The sequence below is a fragment of the Camelus dromedarius genome, chromosome 36 (genome assembly GCF_036321535.1).
Source record: "Camelus dromedarius isolate mCamDro1 chromosome 36, mCamDro1.pat, whole genome shotgun sequence".
NCBI classification, from domain to species: domain Eukaryota; kingdom Metazoa; phylum Chordata; class Mammalia; order Artiodactyla; family Camelidae; genus Camelus; species Camelus dromedarius.
This window is the reverse complement of record NC_087471.1, coordinates 11,186,252-11,196,406: the sequence shown is the minus strand read 5'-3', so window position 1 is coordinate 11,196,406 and position 10,155 is coordinate 11,186,252. Positions and strand designations below refer to the sequence as shown.

At 46.5% G+C, this 10,155-nt stretch overlaps 1 protein-coding gene across 2 annotated transcripts in view; it reads right to left on the bottom strand.

The window, feature by feature from the left end:
- The window catches only part of FDFT1 (farnesyl-diphosphate farnesyltransferase 1), a 30,675-nt gene that overhangs the window by 2,638 nt on the left and 17,882 nt on the right, over positions 1-10,155 (bottom strand). For both annotated transcript variants that reach the window (XM_031442110.2, XM_064482504.1), the window contains 3 exons: positions 9,374-9,565; positions 5,356-5,532; positions 4,082-4,234 (listed from right to left, as the gene is read on the bottom strand). In XM_031442110.2, coding sequence (XP_031297970.1) covers positions 4,082-4,234; positions 5,356-5,532; positions 9,374-9,565 — 522 coding nt within the window. The remainder of the gene's footprint in view (positions 1-4,081; positions 4,235-5,355; positions 5,533-9,373; positions 9,566-10,155) is intronic.

Sequence of the window (10,155 nt, the reverse complement as noted above, 5' to 3'; positions counted from 1 at the left end):
GAATACACTGTAACTTCATCGATCCACCCCCAGTGAGGCTGGAGGACAAAATGGTCCAGTAAGTATCTCTGCACAATTTCTGGTCATTTCTGTTCGTAAAGTCCCAGACCCGCTCGGTCAGAGGGGAAGGCACATGAAATTGTGACAAGTATGACAGCGTAAGCGGAACAGGCAGGACGGGGAGGCTCCTGCCGCGGAGGGGGGGGGGCGGGGACAGCCCCCAGGTTACCCGGGTTCCACGATTAGGTGAAAAGTCACGCCATCAACCAGAAGACGAGTTTATGACCAAGGTCTGAGCTGGAGCACGTGGTGCACAGGGAATCAGAAAGCTCTTGTGCATCAAGGAAACATGAGAATCAAGAAAGCAGCCAAAGGACAAAAGAGCAGCAGACAGAGACATAAGAGGCTGAACCAGGTCAAGTTCAAGTGTCACAGAAGCCAAGAGAGACTCAAGTGTCCAACAACCCAGTGGAATCAGGGATGAGTGACCAGTGTCGTTAGACTTGTGAACCAGGCGGTCACCGAATCACTTCGGTAAGAAAAGGGTTAATGACAAGGCAGGAGACAGAAGCTACGGTGAAGCGGGCTGGGAAAACCAAGGGGATAAACAACGTTATCAGCAGAAGCTTGGCCATGAAGGAAAGGAGGGCGCGGAGAGGCTGGGAGTCAGGGTGCACACATGCAGACCAGAGGACAGAGCCGTGCAGAGGAGCTCGGGGAGGCGGGCGGGAGGGATGGGAGTGTCACACGAGAGAGGACAAGACGGAAGTGGGCGAGTCCACACAGTGGTGCCACGTCTACAGGCGCCACCGGGCATCCCGTGAGAGGCACGTTCTACTCAGCGCACGTGAGAAGGACTGAATTCTCACTGGCTCACGGGGGACGCAGACGCCGGGCAGAGGACCACACTCTGAGTCACAAGGATGGATGGGGTCTGAAGTGCATGCGATGTTCCAGACTGAGCCCGGCGGAGGGCCGAACAGGGAGCTCCCCCAGCTCCAGAAAGCTGGCCCTTGCCAAAGAGCTAACTTCGGCAGAGAAGGAAATACAAGTTTCTGGCTGTTTGCCTGAGCATTTGTTTTTGTCCCAAAATAGCTGGTTGAGCTTCTCACCAGCTGACAGGTATCCAGCCTGCCTTCCCGAGGCCCTGAGGGGCAGCTCCCCAACTCGGGGGGTTGGGCGTCGCTCCAACTGGCCCTTTGCACCAGGAGGCCCTGCAGGAGCATCACTGCTGCTACCAGGACTCCAGCAGCCCGAGGAACAAATGTGCTCCTGTCTTACACAAAGGACAGACTTGGTCAGGGAGGAGAAGAAGAATTAACGTCTGGACAACTGCAAACAGCCCGACAATGTGTGGACTTCACACACAGTCTTAGCTTTAAGTCTTAGTGACAAAATGTCCTTAATGTGGACATTAAAACCATGATCACATTCTGATGTAGAAATCTTCAGTGTTTTTCTGAGTCAAATCAACTGAAGTATTAACAGTTCCTCCAAAATACCGAGTTTCAGCACAGTGACTAAACAAAATAATGAGTGTCCTAGATAAGAAGTCAGCAAACTTTTTTCTTAAAGGGCCAAAAAACAGTTCCAGCCTTGCAGGCCCCTCGGTTGCAGCTGCTTGTGTCCGAGGGGTCCTGGCTGTGTCCCAATGCAAAGTCCCTTACAGAATCAGGGGGTCAGCCAGCTGCCCACCTCTGCCCTAACTCAAACTGAATCACAACCAGGAGCTAATCCCAGGAAATCACCAAATAAAACCTGAATTTTAATACAGTCATGGAACTGCCTACAATAAGTTTAAAAAGATGGTTTTCTAAAATCAGTGATCAGAATAAAACTGCAAAACTAAAATATTTTCTGAACTACAAACTACACAGAATGTTTCTAATTTATATAAAATGGAGAAACAGTGCCTAAAATGGCACCAGTCAGTTTAGAAAGGGTAATTCAAGCCCTTACACGGTGAACAGTCGAGGCTCTGGTCAGCTGACCTGGGTCCAAGTCATGGCCCAGCCACGGGGCGAGGGCCCCCAGTGTGCTTGATATTAACAGTTCCCACTACCCGGCTGCCCCCACAGGCAGAGAAGCCCTGCGTAAGCGCCGGCAACACGGGGCACCCCAACAACCTGAGTCTTGTCAGCAGCAATTTTGGGGTCAATGGCTGAACGTGTTCACCCAGCCACTAAAAGAATTCTAGGGTTTTTAAAATTTTGATTTCTTATACCTTCTACAGGTGCCTCAGGCAGAAATGCTGAGGTCAAAACTTGTCAGGTGAGGATGGAGAAACACGAGATCGTGCGACATGCAACGGGGATCAGAGGAGATGGTGGCTTTGTAGAATTTTGTTCAGGTGAAACCGCCGTTACAAATCACATCCCTCTAGAAGCACAGCCCAGGGACCAGAAGGATTAGAAAATCAGGGACAGTGGTGATCTCTGAGCACGGAGCAGTGAGGAGGGTCTTCTTAAGTTTTCCTCTACTTCTGCCCTATTTCAGTCTGCAATAAGAACACACCCGAGGACCTTGGGTCTCTATGCACCAGATGGCAACAGCCACCCCAGCCCAGGGTAACAGGAATGTCTCCAGACAGGGTGTGGAGAGAAGGGAACCCTCCGACACTGCTGGTGGGAATGCAGTTTGGGGCAGCCACTATGGAAAACAGTATAGAGATTCCTTAAAAATCTAAAAATAGAGTTACCGTATGATCCAACACTCCCACTTCCGGGCATGTATCTGGAGAAGACTCTAATTTGAATAGATACAGCCACCCCAGTGCTCATAGCAGCACTATTTACAATAGCCAAGACATGGAAACAACACCTAAATGTCCATCAACAGATGACTGGATAAGGAAGATGTGGTGTTTATATATACAATGGAATACTACTTGGCCATTTGCAGCAACATGGATGGACCTAGAGATTATCATACTAAGTGAAGTGAGTCAGAGAAAGACAAATTATCGTATCACTTATATGTGGAATCTAAAAAAAAAAAAAAAGAGACACAAATGAACTTATCTACAAACAAGAAATAGACTCACAGACAGAAAACAAACTTATGGTTACCAAAGGGGGAAAGAGGAGAGAGGGATAAATTAGGAGTTTGGGGTTAGCAGAAACACACTACTACATTTAAAGAGATAACGAGGTCCTACTGTACAGCACAGGGAACTATAATCAGTAGCTTGTAATAACGTATAATGAAAAAGAATACATATGTATATGTATAACTGAATCACTTTGCTGTTCACCTGAAACACAACATTGTAAATCAACTATATACTTCAATATAAAATAAAAATAAAAAAGAAACTTAAAATTTTAAATGTCTCCAGACATTGCTAAATGTCCCCCAGGGTTGGGGGTGGGAAGCAGGACCCCCTCCATTTGAGGAGCACAGCTTCAGAGCCTCATGAGGAGAGTTCTAGCCTCTTAAGAAAAAGTTCTTTGGAACCAACTCATATAGTACACTCTCCAGAGCTGGAGATTCGACCAGAACAAGCATGTTTTGTTTCATAGGCTGGTCTTGGCATTTGAAATGAGATCTACATTAGAAAATTTAGGAACAGCTGCAGCTTGATGGCTTTCCAAAATTCCCCACCATGGTTTCTCAATTGAGGTCCATGACGTGGTGGAAAGTACTGGACTGGGTGTCAGGAAACGCGGCCCAGATCCACCCAGTCAGACGCTGCGTTAACGTCCACAAGGCTCAGCCTCTCACTCCTCACCCTGCGACAAGGAGCCTGGTTGGCCTCTAGCTTCATTTTCCAGCTCAAAAGATACAGTTCTCCTTTGGAGCTCCATCCTAAGGCCTGGCTCGTTATCGCCTCTGACCGGGTGCCGGCTGCTCCCGACAGCCAGCCCCCTGTGCACATCCCTCCTAATAAAGGAGACCGAGCCTGTCTCTCTCTGCTGTGACGCTGTGGTCTGTCAGGATCTTCTAATGTCCAAATACGAAGTGTTTAAATAGTGGTGATTAAATAAGAGCCCACACACTGTGCTGTACACCAGAAACTGACACACTGTAATTGCACTTCAATAAAAAAATAAATTAAAAAAAAAAAAAAAAAAAGACCCACCTCCTCCATGTACTGGTGTATTATAGCTTTGACAGCTGGCATGTTGGTGGCATCCATCATCAGGGTGACTGCTTGCCCTTTCCGAATCTTCACCACCCCTCTGAACACCTGCTGATTATTGTAACAGGCGGCCAAAGTAGCAATGGCCATGACCTACACGTAATGAGGAGAGAGAGAAAACACGAATTCATTTCACGAAAAAGAGTGAGAAACTACACTGTAGGCAACTGTCATGGAAAGGAAAGCGAATCCTCTGCGGAGTGAGAAAGTGCCAATGAGTACCTAACCCAGGAAACACGCGTGCGGAAAGCACGTCCAGGCCGCTCCCTGTCCCGCTCCTCCCTTCCTCAGCAGCACAGAATCCAGCAGTCTCTGCAGTCTTGAACAATTCTATAGTTTAGTCACAAAAATTCCTTTTTATTTGAAAAATAAAACACAAGCCAATGCAACACTTTCCATGCTGGGGCAATGAGTTGTAAGATCTGAGAAATACATATTCCAAAATATTTGGAAAAGTTTTTCTATTTTGTTTTTCCTTTCGATTTTTCCTACAGTGAACATAATCATTCTAGATTTTAAAAAATAGGATGGGATGGGGTAGGGGAAACAAAAGAAAAAATGTGGTCATTTCCCATGCTCAAAGGTGAATTATCTCTAAGGCACATGGAAACCTAAGTCAGGCGTGCAGATTTTAGTTCCAACGACTGGTCAAGGTTGGTCATTAGAACAAAACCAAACCAAGTTTCCAAACCAGTTAGATCCTATGACTTTCTTCACTGAGTTACAAACTGAAGTACCTGGTAAAGGCATTTAAAAAGTGTAAGCGCCTAGGTCCCCAGGGTCAGGTTCAGTATCCCGAGCCCAGGAAAAGGACAGCAAACACTAGGTGCTTAATTAAGACTTTTTAATAACAGCTTTACCTGCTTTTTACCCAGCACTCCTCATAAATCTGAGCCAAAGCCCTAGATTTAGCTGTAAGGATAAGGATCAAATTAACTGGTTTAGAACAGCTGAGGGAAAAAAAGGATTCCAGAAGATTCTGGAAAGGAGCAGACTCAACCTCAAGGCTGGAGCGAGCATGGTGGTTGTGGGGCAAACAGGAGGTGCTGTGAAACAGGCTTGCCTCTAGCAGAAGAAAAAGACACTCAAGTCATCTTAAGGAACCAGATTCCTGAATTCACAAACCAAAACAGTAAATGAAGTCTGTGCACCCCCAGCTAACCACCCCTTCCGCCTCGGCCTCCCATGGACACGAGAACAGGCCGGGTCCATACCTGCGGAATAGCGCAGAAGTTAAACACACTCTGGTTTCTCAGCCGTGAGAGGTAGGTGATGACATCCGGGATGTGGTGCAACGTGTTGGTTATCAGCTCGTTCAGGCACTGTACGGCCACGTCAACGTTCTCTGGCTTAGCAAAGTCGCCCAGCTTCTTCACGTACTTGCCCCAAACCTAGACAGATGAGAAGATTAAAAACCATGTGAACACACGCACAAGGGAACAGCGTGCAAGCAATGCGAGAGCATCTTCGTGTGTAAGAACTACGACACACAGGTCAAGCCTTTCTTAGCAAAGATCAAGTCTGTGTTCAGCTCTGTGCAATGGCTCTCGTGCCTACAGCCAAGGTCTAATCACAACCAGGAGTTAAATTAAGCATTTGGAGAAGTGCTTCGGGACAATTAGTGCCTCACGTACTAAGAGGCCTCCTGCTATTCACAAGGCTTCAGTTTCCTCCCGAAAAAACAACCAGATACAACAAAATCAGCTACAACAGCACGACAAGCGAAACATTAAACATTCTCAGGATGGCCAGGCCTCGACATAATTAATGATTAACATCGCACTCCCGCTGCTGGTAAGAATGCTGCTCAGCAAGCACCCGTGAGGGGACCGAGCTGAGCCTCTACTGTGAGAACAGCCCCTCCTTCATCTGGGTGACTCGCACGTGAAATGTCACCCTCAGCCCCAACAGTGTGATTGGTTCGACAATCTTTAATGACATTATTTAGAGTATCCTCTGATGCCAGCAAGTCATTTACTATTATTCTTGGGTATTCCTAAGCTTCTGAAAGAACAACACTTCCTGTAACTTTAGACACTCCCCCAAATACATGACTAGGCCTCAAAGGACCAAGAGATTCTATGGAAAGTTGTATTTGTTATCCATTCTTAATCTGCACCTAAACCCACTCAGATCGATGGTACCCGACCGTTCCGCAGACCCATGAGCTCCCGTGTGTCCATCCACCAGCTTCAACCATCATTGACACTTGGTCGTCTTGTTCCTTCTATACATTCACGGCCTGAGCCCTGGGACTATTTTAAATTAAAGCCTTAATGCGTTGTTTTGTCCACAAATACTTCATTATGAATTTCTAAAATACCAGGCACCTTTCTTGTACATACATCTTCTTACAAGTAAAAGTTAACAATAAACATTTAATACGAATTACCCAGTTAGTGGTTAAATCATCCCACTGTCTAATTTTTTCTCTGTTTGGTTTTTCCCAACAAGGATCCAAACAAGACCGACCTGCTGTGCCTGGCTGATGGCACTCAGGCCTCTGCCGCTGCTGTCATCTCACTCCTCAAAGTGGGCCCAGTCAGAACAGAACCCGGGCTGCTCAGTGTCCGGCTGGCTTCCAGGGGGCTAGTCCACCCCAGCTCCTCCAGGCTTTGCCAGGCCCCTGTGGACTCGCCCCAACGAGGGAAGGAGCACCTCTTCCCGGTCCACCTGCTCTTCTCAGATGGGCCCACCCCACTGTCCAGTGAACACCTGTTGGCTCTTCTGGGGCATCTCCCGTTCTCAGACCTGAGACACCTGCAGCGAGACACCAACCCTGCAGACTCCTACAGGCAGTTTTGTTCGCGGCGATGGTGTTCTGTCTGCACCCCCTTGTGTTTTGAAGTTCCTGGGGACACTCCGTCACTGAGGGCTTTCGCACTTACTCATCGGTTAGGTTTTGGGTATGTCTGTTTCAGTTTTTGGCTGAGTGTTTTTCCATCTTTTCTTTGTGTGAGAATCTGGGAAAATCCAAAAACTTTGCGGCTGCCACCTTCACCGCCATTTTTGCAAAATAAAAAATTCCAGCCAATAAATGCAGACAGGATGACAGGGTTCAGACAGCACCTTTCGGCATCTCCAGTGATGGTGATCATCAGAACGGCAGAGCTACTCACTACCTGTGTGTTTGGTCCTTGCTCCTACAACTCCTAGTAAACAGAGCTAGACTTTTTTAAGAGAAACTGTATCATGAGTTCAATACTGCTATTTCCAATCCCATTCATGATTGTGGGAGTTTTTGCTTAACTTCATTGTTTGCATCTTTTATTTCAGACTAAAAATTTTGGTTCCTAATGATATGAACACAATTAGCTATTGGGGGTGGGGGTTAGATTTATTTACTTATTTATTTATTTAATTTACTTATCTTAATGGAGGTACCGGGGATTGAACCCAGGACCTCGTGCATGCTAAGTGCATGCTCTACCATTAAGCTATACCCTCCCCCCTCACAATTACCTATTTTCTTTATGCCACAAAATTCCTGTAATAGTTTCAGTATCTCAGTATCAGTATTATTATTCACAATGTAACTACTGAAAACATTTACTACTTTTTGGTTTATCCTTCCATTTAAGGTGCACATGCTGTTTGCTATGCACCTGGCTTTTCCCACTTAATAATATAACCTGGAGCTCTTTCCACTGCAGCATCATTCTTTCTGTGCCCCACTGGGGGGATACACCACAGCGCGCACAGCCCTGTATGGGTGGACAGAGGAGTGGTCTGTAAACTGTAGCTCCTGCACACAGTGCTGCGGTCAGTCGCCTCCCCAGCCCTCACCGGCACGCCAGGCTGCCGGTCCTCAGGGGTCGATCCAGAGAACGCTCACCAGCAACGTGGGAGCATCTCTCCCCAGTCTCGCTCAGGGCTTATCAAACTTAAAAGATTTTCTGCTGATCTGACGCAAGAAACGGTACCTCAGGATTCTTTTCTGTCGTTACGCTCTTTGAAGTGACATTTACTAAGCACCCCGTGCTAGAAGTTTCCCACGTCCTCACACCACCGCCCAGCAGGATGAGCTACTCTGTTACAGAAGAGGGAAGCGAGGCGTGTGCAGGGCTGGCGCTCACAGCTGCACATGGCGATGTGCTCATCTGAGAGGCGGGGTGGCCGGCTGGGCAGGATCTGGGCTGGGACCCAGGAGACAGAGATGTCCCTTCCGGGGTGGCCCTGGACTTGCTGGGGGTCCTTATACAAGCCCCTTCCCTCCGCTGAGCCTTGGTGCCAACAGACGGGTCGTAAAGAGCCGTTTCTCAACCTGGCTGCACACCAGCTGGTTTCCTGGAGGCTTGAAAAGCTGTGACATCTGAGGTTGGCGAGGTTCAACATGTATTTTCCTTGTTAGGAGTGAGGCTGATCACCTTTTCAGATGTTTAAGGACGCTTTGCATCTTTCTTTCTGTGAACTCACTGTTCTTATCTCTTTGCCCATTTTTCTATTGAGCAGCTGGTCTTTTTCTTAACTTTTAGCTGCTCTCTTTATATTAGAAATATTAACCCTTCATCTGCAGTGTAAGTTCCAAATATTTCCTCCACTTTCTCACCTGCCTTTTTTCACTTTAAAAGCACTTGGTTTTAGGAAACCATTTTACGGAAAACAAAAGGTTAACAGCTGAAGTAAAATCAGGAAGTGGTCAGAAGATTCCCTAGCTTTCCTTCTGAATAAAATCCATGTCAAAGCCTTTCCTTTCCTGGTCCATGTTTAATTAAGTCAAAGACCGTGTCTGGTCTCTGCCAAGGAACATCGGGAGTGCGCAGATGCCAATCCAGCATCCTTTCCCCCTTCTCGCCACAGAAGCCGTCTTCCTTGGGGGAAATCCAATCCAAGTGTTGGACAGACATGATCCGGGTCCATACAGAGTACTCAGCCTTCTGGGTAGTAACTGATTAAGGGATGGGCAGAGGAACCAAGCCCTACCAATCAGGTCTTCCTAAGACTCTTCTGTTAAGCTAGGATGTTGTGAGTTATGGGCTGCTACACCCACCACTTGGAGAAAGCCTGTCTGAGAGACAGAAAGGGGCCAGAGCCTTAGCACACACGGTCTGGACCCTGGATGCAGCCAGTCTACCAGAAGCAAACTAAATCTTAACCAACTCTACACGTTTCCCTATGTTGTCTAAGGTAGTTTGATAACGCATTTCTGTCACTTGCAACCAAAAGGGTTTAATGATTTGTTTTTAGAGAGCATTCAGAAGTAGTTTTCCCCAAATCCCCTGAATCTGTTACCTCTCGAGGCCAAAACTCCCTTCCTTCTCGCTGGTCTTCCAGATAGTCACGAATGATGTTTGTTTTCTGCAGGAACAGGCCCATGGAGTTGGCGCGCTCTGTGTCTTCACCAACTAAGGGGTCTTCAAACTCTGAGGCCGAGAATAGACGGGAAAGGCCAATCCCCACCAGCCCAGCCACGTAGTGACAGTACTGTAAGAGATGATTTTTAAAATACTTTAATAATGAAACTTCTACTAAAATAGAAACGCTAGAGATCATTAGCTACAAAAAAAAAAAAAAGGTTCTAAACGGAATGTACAAGATTTCATTTTGATTAAAAAAACACAAATGTATACCATGTACACGTAAGGAGTGAAAAACACTCCAACAAGGATGTGCACAGAAGATTCAACAGAAGTGATCCCTGGCTGATCAGAGATTTCCGATCTCTGGCTTCTGTGATTTTTTTTTTTAAACTGTATTTTCTACATCTGTACAAAGCATGTGCACTGCTTCTAGAATAAAAGGTTACTGGAAAAATAAATTAGTTCAGTAAACTTTTCATATGCAAAACTGGGAGTGAAGGCCATGAGGGAGTTAGGAATATTCCAGCAGAAACCAGAACACTCAGTACAGTTTAAACTTGAAGACATTCCAAGATGTTGCAATGTCTCAAAATCCTCATTATGCAGAACAGGAAGTATGTTCCTGACGCTGCTTTAAGTACCGTGCACATTCAGTCCTCGCAGACATCTTATGAGGTACATTCTATTATTATCACCACTTTGCAGATGTGGAAA